Genomic DNA, 21806 nt, shown 5'->3' with positions numbered 1-21806 from the left:
CTCCTCCCCTTGCAGGGATGACAGTTTGGGCTAGAAGGCTTTTGATTGGTCAGCAGTCCATGTGATAGTGCTGACCAATCAAAAGCCCTCTAAAGAAAGTAGAGGAAGCTGCGGGGGAATGTCAAATCCCGCAACTTTCTCTCCTCTCCTACATCTGAGAATACCAGATATACATCCCCACACACCCTTCTTTCCCTGCACCGCTCCTGTGTGAACTCAGGCTATGACAAGCCTGGGTTCACACAGAAGCAGTGGGGAAACAGCATGTGATTTGGACAGGAATTGCATTTCTGTTCAAATCGCATGCTATTGTTTGCTGTGCAATTTGCATCCATACATCTTGTATTGCTACTCGCCAATCAAAAAAGGGTATCGTTGCATTATTAAAATATACAGTGCTCAATATAAATGAGTACACCCTAACCGATTTGTCAGAAAAGCTTTACTTTCCTGTCAAAATCAAAATTTTTAATGGGATGTTATACTAAAAATACTCCCACAAATGCAAGCCATTGATTGCAAACAAGATTTGTTAATTTGCGCACATAAAACAAGTATTTTTCCTAACAAATTCATTCAAGACCATGTTGTAAAAATGAATGCACCTCAATGAAAGTCCTAGGAGCAAAGCTACATTTTAGACAACAAAATCCTAATTAACAAGAATTCAACTACAGGTTAGTCTAATTATTCATTAAACAGGTGTCCAGCAGACAGTTGATTATAAAAGGGCGTTACCTAACAAAAAAAACCCCTTCCCATTTCATGCTGTCAGCTGTGGCACCACCTGGAAAAGAAAAAGTCCCGAGAAAGAAAATCATTTCTTTACACAAGAAAGGTGAAGGCTACAAGAAGATCAGCAAAGCTTTACTCATCAGTCAAAATACTGTAGCAAAAGTAATACAACATTTTTTACAATGATGCAACTGCAACCATGTCACAGATATGTCCAGGTCATCCACAGATGTTAACACCCCTCGACAGGAGCATCTTCTGATGAGAAGGGTTGAAGAAAATCGCAATGCAAGTTCACTGCAGTTAGCTAAAAAAGTAGAAAGCCAAACTGGGGTGATTGTTTCTTGAGACACGATACAACGAACACTGCAGAGGAATGGCATGCATGGGTTTCGTCCACGAAGGAAGCCTCTCTTAAAGCCCATGCACAAAAAAGCCTGCCTAGAATTTGCCAGGGCCCATGCTGAAAAAGAAGACTACTGGGACTCTATACTCTGAAGTGATGAGACCAAGATAAATGTTTTTGGAATTGATGGCTTCAAAACTGTATGGTGTCACAAAGGTGAGGAGTACAAAACATTGCATGGTGCTTACAGTGAAACTCGGTGGTGGCAGTGTCCTTTGGAGCTGCATGAGTGCTGCTAGTGTCAGGGAGCTGCATTTTATTGATGGTATCATGAATTCACAGATGTACTGCTCTATATTGAAAAAGAAGACACTACCATCACTCCATTCCCTTGGTCGTCATGCACTTTTCCAACATGACAATGATCCAAAACACACATCTAAGGCCTCTGTTACATTTCCGAAGAAGAACGGGGAAAGTGATTCAGTGGCCAAGTATGTCTCCTGATCTGAACCCAATCAAACACCTATGGGGAATTCCGATTAGACAAGTCGAGCATTACTCTCCAGCCAGCATCCAGGCTCTAAAAAAGCAAATTTTTTAAGAATGGAAAAATATGTATAATATGTTGCCAACTTTTTCATTCTATTCCTAGAAGACTTGGTGCTGTCCTTACAAATCATGGAGGTCATACAAAATACTAGATGGAGTATTTTTTGTTATGGGGTGTACTCATTTGTGCATCAATTAATTTTAGCAAAGCTGAACATTTTGTAATCTAAGTTATATTATTAACCTTATGTTCATGTAATGAGCTAAACAAATGTTCTATAAAACTCAGTTTTGGCAAAATTTTGGAAATTGCTTTTCTTGTGTCCATTGAGATATTGATTAAAATCTTACTTTTCAAAAGGGATGTACTCATTTATGCTGAGCATTGTGTGTGTATGTGTGTTTATTTATATATACAATGTATGTGTGTGTATATATGTGTGTGTGTGTGTATATATATATATATATATATATATATATATATATGTGTGTGTACACACTGCTCAGAAAAGATCAGATCTCAATGGGGAAAAATTTCATGCTGGATATCTATACTGATATGGACTGGGTAATGTGTTAGGAAGGTAAGGATGCCCCATCGTTTGTTGGAAATGAAAATTATCAACCTGCAGAGGACTGAATTCAAAGACATCCCAAAAATCAAAGTGAAATAATGATGCAGCAGGCTAGTCCATTTTGCTGAAATTTCATTGCAGCAACATAAAAAAGGCACTCAGTAGTCTGTATGGCCTCCACGTGCTTGTATGCATGCCTGACAACTTTGGGGCATGCTCCTAATGAGATGACGGATGGTGTGCTGGGGTATTTCCTCCCAGATCTGGACCAGGGCATCACTGAGCTCCTTGACAGTCTGAAGCGCAATCTGGTGACGTTGGATGGACCGAAGCATGATATCCCAGAGGTGTTCTATTGGATTTAGGTCAGGTGAGCGTGGGGGCCATTCAATGGTATCAATTCCTTCATCCTCCAGGAACTGCCTGCATACTCTCGCCACATGAGGCCGGGCATTGTCGTGCACTTGAAGGAACCCAGGGCCCACTGCACCAGTGTTGAGTCTGACAATGGGTCCAAGGATTTCATCCCGATACCTTATGACACTCAGGGTGCCATTGTCTGCATCTGAACACACATTGTCCTGCCCCCACTTCTTTTGCATTCGCCAAAACAGTAAATCAGTGGAAACTTCCAAATGGTGGAATTATTTTGTAGAAACACAGATGAGTGTGGTGGCTACTAGAACATAACTATCTCTGATTTTTGTAGGACCAAAGTGCTGCCATGTTTGACAGCTGTATAGATTCCCTATGAATGATAAATATATAAAGGACAGAAATTGTAATTGCAGTTTTGTATTCGGAGTCTTTGTGACCCCCTTAAGCTTTGTGACCAAAAAGATTTCCTGGCAGTCTCACAGGAACCAAAGTAAATTGGCGTCTTCTCTAGTTAAGAGAGGGGAGCTAATTAGTTTGACCTTGTTTTGCCAAGTCTACTTATTTTCAGTGCCAGGGCCCTCTTGCACTTTATAGGTTAAATCTGAACATTCTCTGGCAGACCTTTTGAATTTTGAGTGGAAAATACAAGGTGGACTGTGTGAAAGGAAGAGGAGATCCGGAGATTTTATCGTTAAGTGAAGAGCATTAAAGATAGGATTTACAGCTGCGCCTCCTTTTATTTATTTATTACTCCCCCCTCGCTTGCTGAATTCTAATGAGCTAATTAGCAGATTCCCGTGGGACGTGAGTTTGTGAGCGGAAAAGGGGGGGCGTTGGGGGGGATAAGAAGGAAAGGAAGAGGGGACAGCGGAGAGGTGACGGGAGCTCATTAGGCGGTATCAGCCTCTTGTTGCAGCCTACGGCAGGGTCTAGCGCAGGGTGCATCAGGCGGGAAGCAGGATTATGTAGCTGACAACATTGTAGAGGCTGCTGGTAGCTTGGAAAGCCTTGCTGAACAATCCCTTCTTAACCCACCTGCTGCCAGCACAGATAGGCTCCACCGTGCTTATCTTTTGAAGCTCTGGAGAATGTGTTATTGTTCGTTTTCCTCCAGCTTTTTTTTTATAACAGTTTTATAACGATATATTTCAAGAACGTATGACTGAGGAGCTTGCATTTCTTTTTCTTGGTGTGCACTACCTGTGCAGTCTGTCTACAAGTATGCCCATACGTGAACAGACGATGGTTGCTTTCTCATTTGTTAGCAAAATTTAAATCCATTTTTGTTTTTTATTCTACTTGTTGGACTCACCTCTCTGTATATACCATGAAGGCATCACAACACTGGGTTACCGGGAAAAAACAAGGGGGATAATATTGCAGCATTCACTCAGTGATTGTTTATACTCAGCATACTGTCAGTGTCATGCAAATTTATCGAAATCGTGTACATCAGTGGTGGGCCCCCCCTCTTTATGTGGATGTGTTTTACTCAATAAAGGGATTGGTAAATGGGTATTAATGGTGTTCTCCACATATAGCCTTCCCTCATGCAGTCACTCATCAACATACATAGTTTTATCATTTTTAAACGGATTCTCTAAGAAGATAAAAGTCCATTAGCTCTCGGTAATTGGCTATCTTCAACTACATCATCATCTCTATACACGGCTTTATTACGGATGCCTGTTAGCTTGGAGCTAGTTCTAAGTTAATATTACCACTGGGGCAGCTGACAAAATTGTTGGATCTGCTGTTTGCATACAACAGGTACATAGAGAGGGAGATTTACTAAAGTGTACATACAGAATCTGGTGCAGCTGTGCATAGTAACCAATCAGGTTTTAGGTTTTTTTCTGTCAAAGCTTAATTGAACAAGCTGAAGTTAGAAGCTTATTGGCTACCATGCACAGCTGCCCCAGATTCTGTATGCACCGGTTTTAGTAAATCTCCCCCATTATGTATGCTCATCTTTGTTTTGTTGTATACTGTATTGATTGTACAATAGGTAGACATAATTTACTGTTAAAGCTATAAAGAGTGAACCTGCCAAATGTATGGGCAATTCAAACAGAGCATATCATGAAAAAAATGCACAAATAGATGTCACCTTAAGTGAAAAACCATGTGTGCAGACAACTAGTAGACACAGACTGGTGAAGTCATATGCAAAACTTGACTAAACTTGCTGACTTTGGCCCCATTTTTTCTACCTCTCAAGCATTCTTGTTTAATTTGAAGGGCAAGCCCACTGATCAGTTGGAAAGCATGCAGAAGAATAGAATCAGGCTTGACTTTTATCAGTAAAGTCAAGATTTGCATACAACTTCAGCTGCCTGTTTCTCTGGATCTGCTGATCACTTTGACTTGTGGTTTTCACCTTTCACCTCTGCATATATATGGTTTGAGCTGATTGGGTCTGGAATAGGATTACTTTTGAGATCATGTATCTCCAGTGCACTAGAATGTTATCTAAGTCACCGGTCACACCACTGCGATTTAAAATCACTCCATTTGTGTGCAATTTTAGCACGATTTTGGGTGCGATTTCTGAAGACTTTATTACTACTTGTGAAGATTCTCAATGACTTCTTACAATTTGCAGTGCTGAAATTGCACACAAATCGCGTGATTTTAAATTGCAGCGGTGTGACCGGTGACTAAGCCGACTTTATTGTGAAGTCACCAAAAGAACCAGTGTTTAATGTTTCAAGGTTGCTTTCATCAGGCAGACAGTGATTTAATAGTACAAACTGGCCAATTTGTAAAATGTAGTAAATTGTTAAGAAAAAAAAAAAGAAAAAAAAGACCAGTTACCTTTCTAACCACCATTAGAAAAATTACAGCTAGAATCATATGGGTTGCAGTGGATAAGAGACGCTTTTCTTTCTGTCAGTTGCTTTGAAAAAACTCCATATGTAAAAATAAAAAAAGTATATAAAGTATAAATTTTGTCTTTTTTAGGTTGAAATCTGGGGCACGAGACTGACCCTAGAGACACATCTCCAGTGGTAGGATCTCTAAAGATGCTACCGGTGTGTCCCTCTGGAATGGTTCGCTCTGTAGCCAGATGCATTTGCTCTACTGCTGGTCCAAATGCTGCTGAATCTCCATTGCTAGCAATGGGAGCCACTTCTCAGCACAGAGGGAACAATTCCATAGGGACAAACAGGCAGCAGGGTATATATGCAGAGGTTTTTTTTTCCGTTCAACAAGTGGGTTGAATGGAAAAAAATCAGAGACCCCTGCATCCACACATGCAATGTGGATTCTGCGATCTCCCCCGCTGCATTTATGTATTCTGACAGTGGGGACTGACAGCCATTGGCTGCAGCGGCTGATTGAATGCTGGTTTTCCAATAGGACTGTTTGACAGCAGCTGGTCTAAAAACAGACGGGTACACACTTACCAAAATGTGGACGGTTCCTGTTGAACAGGACGAATTACGATACATGTATGCTCAGCTTCAGCATTCCTGCCTCTTGAAATTTCGACAGACCACTAGCGCCAGGATCTGGCTGTCTGACATCAGCCTTCAACTTGGATTCATAGTATGCAGTCTCTATTATTCTGTGTTAATATAGAACATATAGGCATGTATGGAAATACAGAGCTTTTACAGTGGGGCAAAAAAGTATTTAGTCAGCCACCAATTGTGCAAGTTCTCCCACTTAAAAAGATGAGAGAGGCCTGTAATTGGCATCATAGGTAGACCTCAACTATGAGAGACAAAATGAGAAAAAAAATCCAGACAATCACATTGGCTGATTTGGAAAGAATTTATTTGCAAATTATGGTGGAAAATAAGTATTTGGTCAATATCAAAAGTTCATCTCAATACTTTGTTATACAGTCGGGTCCATAAATATTGGGACATCGACACAATTCTAACATTTTTGGCTCTATACACCACCACAATGGATTTGAAATGAAACAAACAAGATGTGCTTTAACTGCAGACTGTCAGCTTTAATTTGAGGGAATTTACATCCAAATCAGGTGAACGGTGTAGGAATTACAACAGTTTGCATATGTGCCTCCCACTTGTTAAGGGACCAAAAGTAATGGGACAATTGGCTTCTCAGCTGTTCCATGGTCAGGTGTGTGTTATTCCCTCATTATCCCAATTACAATGAGCAGATAAAAGGTCCAGAGTTCATTTCAAGTGTGCCATTTGCATTTGGAATCTGTTGCTGTCAACTCTCAAGATGAGATCCAAAGAGCTGTCACTATCAGTGAAGCAAGCCATCATTAGTCTGAAAAAACAAAACAAACCCATCAGAGAGATAGCAAAAACATTAGGCATGGCCAAAACAACTGTTTAGAACATTCTTAAAAAGAAGGAACGCACCGGTGAGCTCAGCAACACCAAAAGACCAGGAAGACCACGGAAAACAACTGTGGTGGATGACCGAAGAATTCTTTCCCTGGTGAAAAAAACACCCTTCACAACAGTTGGCCAGATCAAGAACACTCTCCAGGAGGTAGGTGTATGTGTGTCAAAGTCAACAATCAAGAGAAGACTTCACCAGAGTGAATACAGAGGGTTCACCACAAGATGTAAACCATTGGTGAGCCTCAAAAACAGAACGGCCAGATTAGAGTTTGCCAAACGACATGTAAAAAAGCCTTCACAGTTCTGGAACAACATCCTATGGACAGATGAGACCAAGATCAACTTGTACCAGAGTGATGGGAAGAGAAGAGTATGGAGAAGGAAAGGAACTGCTCATGATCCTAAGCATACCACCTCATCAGTGAAGCATAGTGGTGGTAGTGTCATGGCGTGGGCATGTATGGCTGCCAATGGAACTGGTTCTCTTCTATTTATTGATGATGTGACTGCTGACAAAAGCAGCAGGATGAATTCTGAAGTGTTTCGGGCAATATTATCTGCTCATATTCAGCCAAATGCTTCAGAACTCATTGGACGCCGCTTCACAGTGCAGATGGACAATGACCCAAAGCATACTGCAAAAGCAACCAAAGAGTTTTTTAAGGGAAAGAAGTGGAATGTTATGCAATGGCCGAGTCAATCACCTGACCTGAATCCGATTGAGCATGCATTTCACTTGCTGAAGACAAAACTGAAGGGAAAATGCCCCAAGAACAAGCAGGAACTGAAGACAGTTGTAGTAGAGGCCTGGCAGAGCATCACCAGGGATGAAACCCAGCGTCTGGTGATGTCTATGCGTTCCAGACTTCAGGCTGTAATTGACTGCAAAGGATTTGCAACCAAGTATTAAAAAGTGAAAGTTTGATTTATGATTATTATTCTGTCCCATTACTTTTGGTCCCTTAACAAGTAGGAGACACATATGCAAACTGTTGTAATTCCTATGCCGTTCACCTAATTTGGATGTAAATACCCTCAAATTAAAGCTTACAGTCTGCAGTTAAAGCTCATCTTGTTCGTTTCATTTCAAATCCATTGTGGTGGTGTATAGAGCCAAAAATGTTAGAATTGTGTCGATGTCCCAATATTTATGGACCTGACTGTATATCCTTTGTTGGCAATGACAGAGGTCAAACGTTTCCTGTAAGTCTTCACAAAGTTGGCACACACTGTTGCTGGTATGTTGGCCCATTCCTCCATGCAGATCTCCTCTAGAGCAGTGATGTTTTGGGGCTGTCGCTGGCCAACACGGACTTTCAACTCCCTCCAAAGGTTTTCTATGGGGTTGAGATCTGGAGACTGGCTAGGCCACTCCAGGACCTTGAAATGCTTCTTACGAAGCCACTCCTTCGTTGCCCGGGCGGTATGTTTGGGATCATTGTCATGTTGGAAGACCCAGCGACGTTTCATCTTCAATGCCCTTGCTGATGGAAGGAGGTTTGCACTCAAAATCTCACGATACATGGCCCCATTCATTCTGTCCTGTACATGGATCAGTCGTCCTGGTCCCTTTGCGGAGAAACAGCCCCAAAGCATGATGTTGCCACCCTCATGCTTCACAGTAGGTATGGTGTTCTTTGGTTGCAACTCAGCATTCTCTCTCCTCCAAACACGACGAGTTGTGTTTCTACCAAACAGTTCTATTTTGGTTTCATCTGACTATATGACATTCTCCCAATCCTCTTGTGGATCATCCAAATGCTCTCTAGCAAACTTCAGACGGGCCCGGACATGTACTGGCTTAAGCAGGGGGACACATCTGGCACTGCAGGATCTGAGTCCCTGGCGGCGTAGTGTGTTACTGATGGTAGCCTTGGTTACGTTGGTCCCAGCTCTCTGCAGGTCATTCACTAGGTCCCCCCGTGTGGTCCTGGGATTTTTGCTCACCGTTCTTGTGATCATTTTGACCCCACGGGGTGAGATCTTGCGTGGAGCCCCAGATCGAGGGAGATTATCAGTGGTCTTGTATGTCTTCCATTTTCTAATTATTGCTCCCACAGTTGATTTGCCTATTGCAGATTCAGTCTTCCCAGCCTGGTGCAGGTCTACAATTTTGTTTCTGGTGTCCTTCGACAGCTCTTTGGTCTTCACCATAGTGGAGTTTGGAGTGTGACTGTTTGAGGTTGTAGACAGGTGTCTTTTATACTGATAACAAGTTCAAACAGGTGCCATTGATACAGGTAATGAGTGCAGGACAGAGGAGCCTCTTAAAGAAGAAGGTACAGGTCTGTGAGAGCCAGAAATCTTGCTTGTTTGTAGGTGACCAAATACTTATTTTCCACCATAATTTGCAAATAAATTCTTTCCAAATCAGCCAATGTGATTGTCTGGATTTTTTTTCTCATTTTGTCTCTCATAGTTGAGGTCTACCTATGATGCCAATTACAGGCCTCTCTCATCTTTTTAAGTGGGAGAACTTGCACAATTGGTGGCTGACTAAATACTTTTTTGCCCCACTGTATGTACTTAAGCCTAAACTGAGTTTAGCCCAATGTTTACCAGTGGCATGGCTTTCATATTTAGCTGTATGGCTTCCTATATGAGAGATTGGCCTAGAGAGCCCTGTGTAAATGTGTGTTGGACATGATCAGTCCCAGCCACAGAAGCCAGCAATTAAGTTTTAGTAGAGCGTGCCTGGCAGTTATACAGGCCAGTAATAACTCTATTTGTGCAGGCTCTCGCTTACACATCCCATAAGGATACATTGCAGTCTCCCCTCCTCCCCTGAATCCATGTGCTGAAGGTAACATTAATCTCCGTTTGTCCTCTGTACCAGTCTTCCCCTCTGCGATCCGTGAGATTAAACACACACAGAACTGGTAATCACCTCATAAACTGCTTACAAACCAGCAATATTTACATAATACAGTGTACTCTGGCAGCGCTGGGAGATCACACCCAAGGGGGATTAAAGTGCTGGGCACTGCCTGTCCCCCCCTTGCTCCTATTAGTCTAGATATGGGCACATTTGGCATGGGTGTTCTTTAAAAGGAGGATATGTGTGGATGCTTGTTATAAAAAAGCAGGTGTGTGATGGGGGTGGGGTGAGAAAAGGAAGCAATCAAGCCATTAGAGTTATTTTATCCCCCAGAAATCTATAGCCAGACTAGCCAAAAGAGATGATGTGGAGACAGCCTGATCCAATTAGTTCAGGGGTCTTATGTGCAGATAAGCCCTTTTTCAGCCACACTGTTGGCCACACTGTTGGGGGCCGCTGGCCATGGTGCTGGAGGGATTCTATGTGCCAAATGGTGGGGGCTTAGCAGGGGGATAGGTGATTTAAAGGGCGCTGTCAGACTGTGGTGTAGCTCAAAAGGCCCATGTTCTGGGGGACCTAAGAACAGTTCTATACTCTATCCAGTTCATTTTCATCTCACGCACTCCATGCAGACCATGTGCTGTGTTGTGCCAAGACAAAGATGGGGGTCTCAGATCATGTGAGTAACACTGTGCCATGCAAGGGGTGTATTGTTAGCATTATATATTTTGTTGTTTCAAATATTTCATTTAACAATCATTAGCGTAGGGCAGTAGACCAAAGTGAAAGTCTCAGGACCATATATTTCAGCAAAAGCTTCTTGGCCTGCCCTCCTAACTTCTAAACAGTGTGTTTTAGAGACAAAAATGTATCTTTCACTTTACATATTTTCTACTATATAGCAAATGTTCAATATTTTTGTATAATTAAGATTTTTTTTCAGTAATTCTGCTAATTATTATTGCTAAAGATTTTAGCAACCTTAGAGTTTTGAATGACATATATTTCTAGTTGGCTGGAAGAATTATTATTTTCCTTAGCGCTACAGACTTCACTGTAAAGAAGTTCTTTTTTGATTGCTTGCTGCCTATATCAGATCCTCAGATTTGCTCAAATCAGCTTTACGGGAATTGTCGTCTCTGTATTTGCCTGACAGACCTGCAATGGAAACAACCAAATTCCATCCTCCCCAGCTCCATACTAGTTCTTGGGCAATGAAGCCTTTGTTCAACTTCAGCCACTTCAGCCAACTGGGATGAAGATGGACGTCAGAGAGGAGTGCAGCAGCTTGGAAGCTTCCCATGAAAACTCAAAATATATTTTTATCAATGTGTCTTAATAATACATCATTACAATTGGTTTGCTTATGTTATACTGTAAAAGGCAGTAAGACTGATCTAGCTTTGCACATGCAAGACTAATCTTAGTTCAACATACCTGACACAGAGTTTGAACAATTTTGTTCTTCCACAACCATCAGCATGTTGCTCTTGTAGGCTCAGTTCACTTATCTGTTGTAGAAGATTGTTGAGCATTTTACCATAAACACTTGGCAGCTAGAAAAGCATTCAGGACTTCAAAGTACGAAGGGGATGATACGCTGCTTCCTGCGCCCCTTACCATGAAATATTTGATGTGTTATTATTGGAAGGGGAATGATTCTCCTTGTCATGCATGATAACCCCATAGAAATAATAATGATTTAGCACTCTCAGTCCAGTGATCTCAGAGCAATAGGCAGAAGTTGTTCGTTGCTGGTTTTAATTGGTGCTCATTAAATTTACTTCCCATCTTCAACCATGCTGGGATTACGAGGTTTGGGCTGTGCACATGTGGCAGGGAGGAGCTTTAAATGACAGCAGATACCACCACATTGTGTCAGCATATATCCATCATTTAATAGGCATCCATAATGGGTGCAACAGCGTATTAATATAATATGCCATGTATGTTTAAATAGCAGTGACAATGCTAGAGGTTAGCTTGTCAGTATATGTCCTTATAGAGTCCGTACTGTAACTTTGTGTACCGATGTGTATACAGTGTGTGTGTGTGTATATATATATATATATATTAGACATCAATCAAAATTGATATCTACATTAAAGAAAGCACACCTTCATCTTACAAATTTGATATAAATGAAAGTTTAACTGTGGTAAACCTCAGCATGCCTTATTGCTGCCTTTTTCAACCAGGATGCTGTGGCACCCTGGGGTGTCTTCAGGGTTGCCTTGGCAAAATACCTTAAAATTGCTCCAATTTTCCCAAAAATTGTGAACAAGCCAGTGGGTGGGTCATGCCTGCCTTTTTGTTGCACAAAGCCTCAGGTTTTCATTATGCACCATTATAATCATCATGCATCATTATAACCTTGGGCCAGCTGACAGCGTCCTGAACACTTACAATGTCTTTGGTTAATAAGGAGGACATCGGGCGCCTACACAGCATCCTTGTTTGCCCCTCCCCTGCCCCTCTCCATCAGCACTGGGGTGATTTTATCCAAGTGATGGAGAGAAACTGAGGGGAAGAAAAGCACTAGAACACTAGTCAGTAACCAGTGTACGAAGGGAAATGAGCAGTCATTCAGTAAATCACCTTTAATGTAGGGTGTTTTACATCTGTGGATGCTGCTGCGCTATGTAAAAAGATTATTTTTATTTTTTACATTTTAGAATGGGATGCTCTTAGATTGAGTTTTTAAAGGGTGCCTTGACTGAACAAAGGTTGAGAAACTCTGCCTTATCGAGCCAAATGCTTAATTAGAAAATCATCATTTATAGATAAAATAGCCTGGAAGCTTTATTATTGTGATTTCTGTCACACATTCAGAGTAAGGCATACATTCAGGCAGCAACCATAATACTATTTATGTATTTATTTTGGTCATTTATATATCAGTAGCATATGCTACTGTTTTATAGAAGGTGGTGTTGCAGTCATGCCAGGTCCAGCTATAGTGACAGTCTAATGACTCTGCAGAAGTTGTACAATTACTGTCTTAGGCTGGCCATACACTATACAATTTTCTTTAGAGAATTGGTTTAGATTTACAGAGAACCATATAATATGAGGTCAAACCTAAACAACACTTTCAGTTGTATCCAATTAGGCAGGCCCTTGCACTACACAGTTGAAGGTAAATCTAAAGAAAATTGGGCAGAAATTGGACAGAAAATTGTATGGTGTATGGCCAGCCTTAAGCAGCCCATAGATGATGCAGTCGCTGGGCTATTGTATTCTGATGGTGGGGAGATGATAGCTTATATATATTATCCTTGTGTCTAGTTGGAGGAACATAGAGCATAAAACCCACACAAACAAGTGAAAACATTCAAAATTTTGCACATTCCGTACACAAAGAAAAAAAAATAAAATTGCTGATGTTCTGCCTTCATTTATCATTCCTAACCAATTGCTTTTGAGCTCAATTTAAATTGAATACTTTTATGTGTGACCGAGTCATATACTGTAGTTTTGCAATGGTTAGGGAATACCTTTTATGAGATATCCATATTATGTTCCGCAATGCCAGTCCTTGTTAGTTTTAATCGTTCAGAAGCCTATAGATGTTTTCTTGACCAGTATATATACTAACATATATATGACAACATAAGTGTCATCTGTTTATGATACAAACATGGCAACTTTCTGTTCAAAGACTTGATTGTACTAATGATATATCCATTCAAAGTTTCACATATACGAATATATGTCTCCTACATGGAATAAATTAAGACCATGATTCTTAATTTTTCCTTCTTTCATTGCAGCCGTGACAGCGATCTATCCAGCATTATCTCTAGCCTTCATCAGAGCCACCAACTCGTAATGCCCGAGAATCAGAGTAAGAGAAGCAGTCATCAGCTCAGCTTTACATCAACAGGTAAGGGTTCCCTGCCTGGGACAGCTTCCTTACTCCAAAGCTCTTGCATTTAGTATTTGTAACAGTCAGTGTTGGTAAAAGCACTGAGATTCCAGATTCAGATTGTAGTTACAAGTCTAGTGTATGCTAAATGTTAGAGATTGGCTGCATTGCCAGTGGTCTTCCTGCAGCTAATCTTTTCCACATTACTGATTTACTATACCTTATGTCTCTGTGTGGGGGCAGCCATAGTAGAGCTTTGCTTCCTCATATCAGAGCTGCAGTACATGTGGAGGAAGCGTAGATCTACAGAATGAAAAAAGCAGGGATATCCATGCACTGCAGATTCTCAGGTACAGCAACCTCTTTACCAAATACAACATGCATAGTACACAGTAGTGATTTTATCACTATATAGACACAGTTAACATTTCTATATGTACCTTGTCAGCCAATCTTTACATTTTGAGTGGAGCGCCACTTTAACTCTTGTTTTTATCAATTTAACTAACTCCAAATGTACAAGTTCAAGAGCTGTGCATTTGTGGTTGGCAGGGGTTCAGAATTATATTCTGCAACTTTACGAGGCTGGGTATAATGCTGTAGTGGTAGTGATTGACTAACCAGGATCTAATGCAGCAAAAGGCAGGCATGGGTGCAAGAAATGTTTACTTATGCTTTGAAGTCGTTCTTATGGTCTGATCAAGATTCCTTGATACTACCTGTAGTGTGATGTGCTGGATTAGGGTGGTGCAGTGTGTTTCCTATGGGATGAAAAGGCCAAATCATATCTTGGGTCGGCAGTATAATATAATGTAGGATCATATAGAATACAAGCATAGCAGGGTGACAGGATAGTGAATGTTATGTCCTTATTTACTATTATTATTTATTATACTAACAGTATATAGGCTGTAAAACATTAAGGCTCCATTCACATCTGCACTTAAAAAACATGCTTCTTGCTTGTGGTGCCATTAATTGTTAATGGCACCCCAAATGTGGCTAAACGCCCAGTAAAAAACACGTAAACCCGAATGCAGTGTAATGCTCCATGAAATACTTTGCTACACTTGTTACATGTAGGGCAGCCCATTTAAATGAATGGGCTATCCTATGCTGTTCAAAAAAACACACACATTAACTTAATGCGCAGGTGTAAATGTGGCCAAAGTTTATTAGTTAACATCTTTTTAAATTCTGGGTAGGTAGGGAATGTTTAAACAACCACCTTTTAAAAACGGTGTTTCATTGGGCAGATTTCCCTTAACTGTCCTGTAGACATAATGGAAAGTAAGAAATAATCTCTCCAAAGTGAGGGAAATTCCCTCCTACACAGATGTAGGAAGAAGGTGTTCTGTACAAAGTCATAAGGATAATGGAATGTAAACAATAGCTCATCATTGTGCACAGATAATCTCTGCATGCCCAGTGGGTAGACATATTCACCCCATTCCCCAAGTCATCCTATAACCAAAGCCACGGTCAGATCTTAGTTTGTTTAGGAACCCCACTTTGTAGGATCTCACATCTCTATCCTGGTGTCAAGGCAGCTTGACCTCATTTAAACTGCTGAGGCAGCAGCTTCTGTGTGATTGATGTAATTAATACACAGACTGACTGAATATTAACCATTCCCTCCACCTCCCGGTACAAGCTGCTTCAGGTGCACACTGCTGCTGATATTATCTGTACATTTGTCAATATTGCTCATTGCTCAGGTGAAATGGTCAAGTAAGGTGTCCTAGCTAAATTATGGTTTTAGAATGGATGTTATCACAATATATGTCTTTAGGTTCCAGCCTAATACACCTTTATCTACAGCTTTATATGGTTTTAAAGTGACAATAATTCTGGTTTAAAAAAATTCTATTCCAGTATGAATTCTTAACTCAGAAAGTACCTTCTATTGCTCCCAGCCTCCTCCAGATCTCCAAATCCCTTTTTTTGTCAGGGTGATCTAATTTCCTGTTAGAAAGGTGGCTACGTTCTTTCTCCAAAGTCTTACTGTATGTAAGAATGTAGCCACCCTCTCTTGCTCGTTCCTAAGATGGACTAGGGTCTATGAATTATCGACTACCGGATGTGTATTGTGCATAGAGTAGTGCACATGATTGCAATAGTGTATGCTGGTTGTTCCAAACACACGGAAGTGAGTGGGAAAAGGAGAGGTTCGGGAGCTCATGCAGGATATAAAAAGGCAGAAAAGCACAGTAAGAAACAATATCATGAAAAATAGATTACAGGGCCATTAAATGGTGGATGCATATGGATTATTTTTTTGAGAATATGGATTTGATTTAATGTCACTTTAACATCTCTGTCCTTATACAGTAAATTCAGCACTATTTTTTTGTAAGAGCACTGTATTTATTAAAACAAAACAAGAAATAAAAACTAAAGCCTAGTTGCTGCTTTTAGAAAAGAGTCATTACACTATAACTAAAGGCAAACACATTTTCTCCTCATACTCCCCAGTGGGCCAATCCTACCCTGCCCCACCTAGCTATGTTGCCCGATCCCCACCTGTGGGACTCGAACATATCCTGTCTAATTAGAAGCTGCACAGTTTTGCACGTCAAGCTGAATTTCACCTGCCTAATTGAATGTTCTTTCGCTACCTGCAACTTAGACATGTGGTACATACGCAATTTCCAACTGACATTACTCTTGAGTCTGATCCTCTGGAGCCTCTCATGACCTCTAGGGCAATGGGGAGGCCTCTGCCCTCAATCTACCTTCACCTTTCAGTGGCTCATTCACTGAGACTGACTAAGCCGTTCATTAACTAGTAGCCGACCGCAGATAGCCGAATGACGGCTGCACTGCGGCCGGCCAGTTCTGAGTGGACGTCATATGACGCCCCCCCAGAACGCGCTCCACCCGGCGATCTCCATGATCGCTGTGTCCTACGGACACAGCTGATCACATGACGTGGTAAAAGGCCAATCACAGCGGCCTTTTACCACCTGATCAGCGGTGTCCAATGACACGCTGATCAGAGGGAAATGCAAGTGCCGGTTCTCGGCTGCACTTTCCTCACGCTGTTAGATCGTGAGGAAAGTACTGCCGAGAACCGGCAGTTGTCAGAGCGAGGATCGGCACCGATCATCAGGGCACTGATGATCAGTGCCCAGCAGTGCCACCCGCAAGTTCCGCCCACCTGTGCCCAGCAGTGCACCCAGCAGAGCGCCCACTAACTCCGCCCACTTATGCCCAGCAGATCACCCACCTGTGCCCAGCAGTGCACCCACCTGTGCCCAGCAGTGCATCCACCTGTGCCACTCTGCAGTGTCACACACCTGTGCCCAGAAGTGCCACCTACCTGTGCCCAGCAGTGCCACCCACCTGTGCCCACCAGTGCCACTCACCTGTGCCCACCAGTGCCACGCACCTGTGCCCACCCACCAGTGCCACCCACCAGTGCCCAGCGGTTGTGCCAGTCAGTGCCGCCAGTCAGTGCCCAGCAGTGATGCCAGTCAGTGCCGTCTATCAGTACCCATCATCAGTGTCACCTATCAGTGCCGCCTATCAGTGCTGCATATTAGTGCCGCCTATCCGTGACACCTCATTAGTGCTCTCTATCAGTGCCGCCTATCCGTGCCACCTCATTAGTACTGCCTATCAGTGCCCTTTAGTGCTGCCTATCAGTGCCCATCAGTGCTGCCTCATCAACGCACATCAGTGAAGGAGAAAAATTACCTGTTTGAAAAATTTTATAATAGAAACAAAGAAACTTTTTTTTTTTTCAAATTTTTTGCACCTTTTTTATTTATAGCGCAAAAAGTAAAGCGCCCAGTGGCGATTAAATACCACCAAAAGAAAGCTCTATTTGTGAGAAAAAATTGATCAAAATTTCATATGGGTACAATGTTGCATGACCACGCAATTGTCAATCAAAGTGCGGCAGCGCTGAAAGCTGAAAATTGGCCTGGTAAATAAGGGGGTATAAGTGCCTGGTAGGCAAGTGGTTAAGTGGCAAGTAGACATGCCTGAATTAACCGAGGAAGACTGGGAGGTGTGTAGTACTCATTGGGGTTGATTTACTAAACGTAAATATACTGTGCACTGCAAGTACAGTTGCTTTAGATCTGAGAAGAAGCTCTGCAAAGAGGCGAAGCTCTGCTGATTTCTTTCATCTAATCATGTGCAAGCAAAATGCTGTTTTTTTTTTCCTTGCATGTTCCGCTCAGATCTAGAGCAACTGCTCTTGCAGTGCACAGCCTATTTGCCTTTAGTAAATCAACCCCATTATGTCACTAACATGATCTTGGCCAAGGATAGGTTTATTCAAGTTAAATTTCTCCACAGAGCCTACTTTACTCCTGTTCGCTTGGCGGGTATATATACCTCAGTCAGTCCTCTCTGTACCCAATGTCAGCAGGCTGAAGGGAACTTCTATCACATGGTTTGGACCTGCCTTAAACTTGGGAAATAATGTTACTTTTCCCCTAGACCCCAAGGTGTTGCTTTTAGAAGTCTTGGACGGAGCTGAATTTGATTGCTGTGATAAACTATTTGTATTCTTTGCCTCCTTCTATGCCAGGAGGGAAATCCTCCTTAAGTGGAAATGCCCTATGCCTCCGACTCTTGGCGTGGAACTATTAATATGGTATTACCTCTGTATAAACTTACCTACACCAGTCGTAATTGCCCTAGGAAATTCGGTAAGATCTGGGTGGCCTGGATAGATTTCTGGGGAGGTGATTTAGACTCTGACTGAGTTCCAGATACATACACAGCTATGTGCTCCTCTATAGCACCTTAAGTCCCCCCCTCCCTATGGTTCCCATCCTCTAACCGTCCCTTACCTCCTCCGCTCCCTTTCCCCCCCTTTCCTCATCGTCCTTCATTCTTCCTATGAGCCTCCTTACCTCTCCTATTTTAACTGTGGCTCCCGGGTTGGTGACCTGGAGGAAAAGATGATATTCTTTCTGTTGCCCCTGGTTTAAGTTAAGTATTGCCTTAGCTAAATATATTGGTCTAAAGTCCTTCCATTGGGAATCTGTATTCTGTATTCTGCCTCACAATTTCCATGTTCTTGGAGTAGGGTTTGTCAATAAAATTGTGCATGCAGCCACACCGCATGTAACACCTATCCCTTTGTTCCTTAATGTGATCCTGACAAATAACTACCACATTGACCTCCATCCTTTCACTTAACTTTCCATAAATTTGATGCTTACGTTCCCTTATGTTTAAATTTAACTTCTAATTAAACCTGGAAGTTAACAGATAACCTGACCTTAGCCCATAACCCAAGCCTGCTTCTAACCTTACATCTGAATCCTAGGCAAATGCTTTTTTATCTGCCTCGACTGTCTGTCCATTCAGTCCTGAAATTTACACAAATCTACTGTAAGCTAACTATGCCTAGACTTTTAGCTGCTGCAGTTCGGTAACAGTTATGGGTCTTCCTTTCCCTAAGCTGTGGCGTTAAAGTAAAATGAAAAGCGGCAGATGAATGCGCTTATCTGTCTGTCACTCTGCTCTCTCCTTCTATTAGCATGTTCTTGCACTTCAGTACACCTGATTGACTCTCTATGTTGCTTCTCCTTCACCCAGTTTGAGCTCTGCTCTATGGTCCCCATCCCTCTATGGCACCAGCATCTTCTACTGGATGCTGATCTTTGGCTGTTGCAGATCTTCGGCAGGATGACGTTAATTCTGTGTATGTGCAGGAGTCAGTCATCTCGCAACACAGGTATGTTGTCGGTGACGTAAGCTGAGCTGAGCATGTGCAGCTCAGTTTACGCTCTAGAGAAAACAACAAGCAGGCAGGTAGGTAGGTGTATTTTATTGCAGAAGAGACCTTCCATGCCTCTTCTGGAATTAAACCTGCCTTTTAGTTCCACTTTAATTTGTGAGACCCCCATACATTTAGATATTTATTGGTCTTAAATGTGACCTATGCCAAATCCTTTCAGTCTGCACAGAGGACCTATGGCGTGACATCTCAACTGAAAAGCAAGATCTGTTACTGGGAAAAAAAGATTTTTTTTTTTGTCAATATAGTGTATTTTATTTTCATATAGTTGTGTGGAAGCCTTTTAAAATTGCTGTGTTGCTTTTCTAGTTTTCCACTTAATTTGTTGGCAACTGCCACTGTATAGGTTAACATGCAGGAATCGTTCAGATGCTGACAGTCTGGATGTGGGAGTTCAAGCATGCGCTGCATTTTATTTTTATTTTCCTTATATCGGTTCTCTCCGGATAGCTTCACAAAGTCGCGCAGAGGTCTTAAACCCAGATATCCGTGTGACATTAGGGCTGTATGGAGCGGCCATGAAAGCTGTGAGTTTTTAGTGGGGGAAGGGAGCAAGGCCAGAGGGAAGCAAGAGAAGCAGCACAAGCTGATAACATCTAATTGCTATATTGATCTGTCTTGGAGCCAGTATGAGAGCCGGAGGGTGATTGAGATGTGTATCCCCTTCCTATTCAGATGCCAGGGACTGGCTGATATTATTTATTTACCACCGACACAGCTAAAAAGAACAAAGCCAAATCGCTGACACTCCTTATCGGTTCTGCAGAGCTTACACTTTATTTGAATCTCTCAATGCTCTGATTGAAGACTCTCAAGCATGCCAAGAGAAAAATAAATGGGCTGCTGCTCTGTCTCAAAAAGCTAGTTTCCTGGCTGTCTCTGGCTTCAGTACCTGGTAAGTCACTAACCTAGAACAAATATACTGATTGAACAAGTGTGGAGCCAGTATTAGCAGAACTCAAAGTGTCACTTCAAAAGGTTTCTGAAGGCCACTTGTAAGGGCTAGTTCACACTAGGTGCAGTTCAGTGCGCTTTTTTTCTGCATCAAAAATGCATGCACAGTATTTTCCATGTATTCCAATGGTCCAAGATCACACCAGTGCAGTCAGTTCCAGTCAGTTTCTGGTGCAGAAAAAAAAGTAGAACATACTGTATTTTTTCTGTACAGAACCATACTGGAACATAGCAAACTGCACCGGAACTGCGTGTGGTGTGAACTGCAAGGAAAAACATATCCGTAATGCATCCGCAATGCATTTTTGTAGTGTGAACTGGCCCTAAGGGTTTCTCGGTTTCCCCATTGGATGGCGGTTACTTCCATGTGGACTGCGGACCTGACCCACTTCTCCTTGCATATAGTCACCTACCTGTTGTCTTGGAGAGACTCCTCTATATTGTGTCCTGGCCTGACGCTTTTTAACATTTTACTGCATAACTCAGCTACAACATTAAATAACATGACATTCTGACAGCAATCTCCAGTGTGGAATGCTTTAACTCCATTACACGACTTCCTGACAAAAGTCTTAGTGCAAAACACTCTGTACAGTCCCAATGTACCGTTTCAGCCATCTTCCTAGATGTTACAGTCTCTTTCACAGGTGGGTCACACTTGGGTGTTTCCTTCACATACATAGGGTGCTCCTCACTTGGGTTCCAAAGCCATCCCAAACCAAGCCACAGGACCTGCTAGACAAAATTCAGGGGTGGCAAGGTTTCTCCATCTTTCCCCATGTGTCCTTCTCTGGTCACCCTGGCAATTCAGCACTGCAGAGGGCTCTTTCTCTCCTCGCAGCACAGCACTATATCTTTCAGATCAGGGGTGTCCTGCTCCCATTCCCCAACTCCCTGGGCCCCATCCACAGCTATCATATAAAGGGGCACTAACTTCACCCACTTCATCCCCAAAGGAAGGGTAACAATAAAGGGCACTTACACCTGCCAACACACTAGTCAAACACAAACTTGTATTGGAGGTTTGAATATGATTGGTAATGCCCCAGTCAGAAAGAGGGAGAGAGAAAAAAATACATACTACAGATGAATAGGAATCACCCCAAATATGAGGAGCTCTGGAATGTAGAGTGTCTTTTCATATATTTCTTATTATACAGCATTACACACAATGAATCCTGGGAGTACTGAGGAGGAAAGAGTGTTTTCTGCTGCCATGAGCTTGCTTTCTGATGACTTTAAGGAGGAACTTTGGTCTTGTAAAACAAGAATTTTTTTTTTTAGGAGTTTTTTATTTATGGATTATACCTGGTTCAAACTAGTTTAGCTATAACATGATGGTGAACAGGATTGACCACCTTGAAATTAAACATTTATTTAATTCTGGACTCATCTTTCTGGCACCTATGCTGCTTATAGAGAAGATAGAACTACCAAATTGTTCTTTAGAATGATCTTGTGCTGGTTTTACTGGTACTA

General features: G+C 42.0%; 1 protein-coding gene across 5 annotated transcripts in view; it reads left to right on the top strand.

Annotated features, from left to right (window-relative positions):
* LOC149431477 (sterile alpha motif domain-containing protein 11-like) overlaps nt 1–21806 on the top strand; it is a 234234-nt gene that overhangs the window by 134438 nt on the left and 77990 nt on the right. For all 5 annotated transcript variants that reach the window (XM_089665563.1, XM_089665562.1, XM_089665561.1 and 2 more), the window contains exon 5: nt 13515–13627. In XM_089665563.1, coding sequence (XP_089521689.1) covers nt 13515–13627 — 113 coding nt within the window. The remainder of the gene's footprint in view (nt 1–13514; nt 13628–21806) is intronic.

The sequence above is a fragment of the Staurois parvus genome, unplaced genomic scaffold (genome assembly GCF_062004578.1).
Source record: "Staurois parvus isolate SC_StPar_1 unplaced genomic scaffold, SC_StPar_1.0 ptg002241l, whole genome shotgun sequence".
Taxonomy (NCBI): Eukaryota; Metazoa; Chordata; class Amphibia; order Anura; family Ranidae; genus Staurois; species Staurois parvus.
Note: the sequence above shows the minus strand (reverse complement) of the source record. Positions and strands in the feature narration are given on the sequence as shown.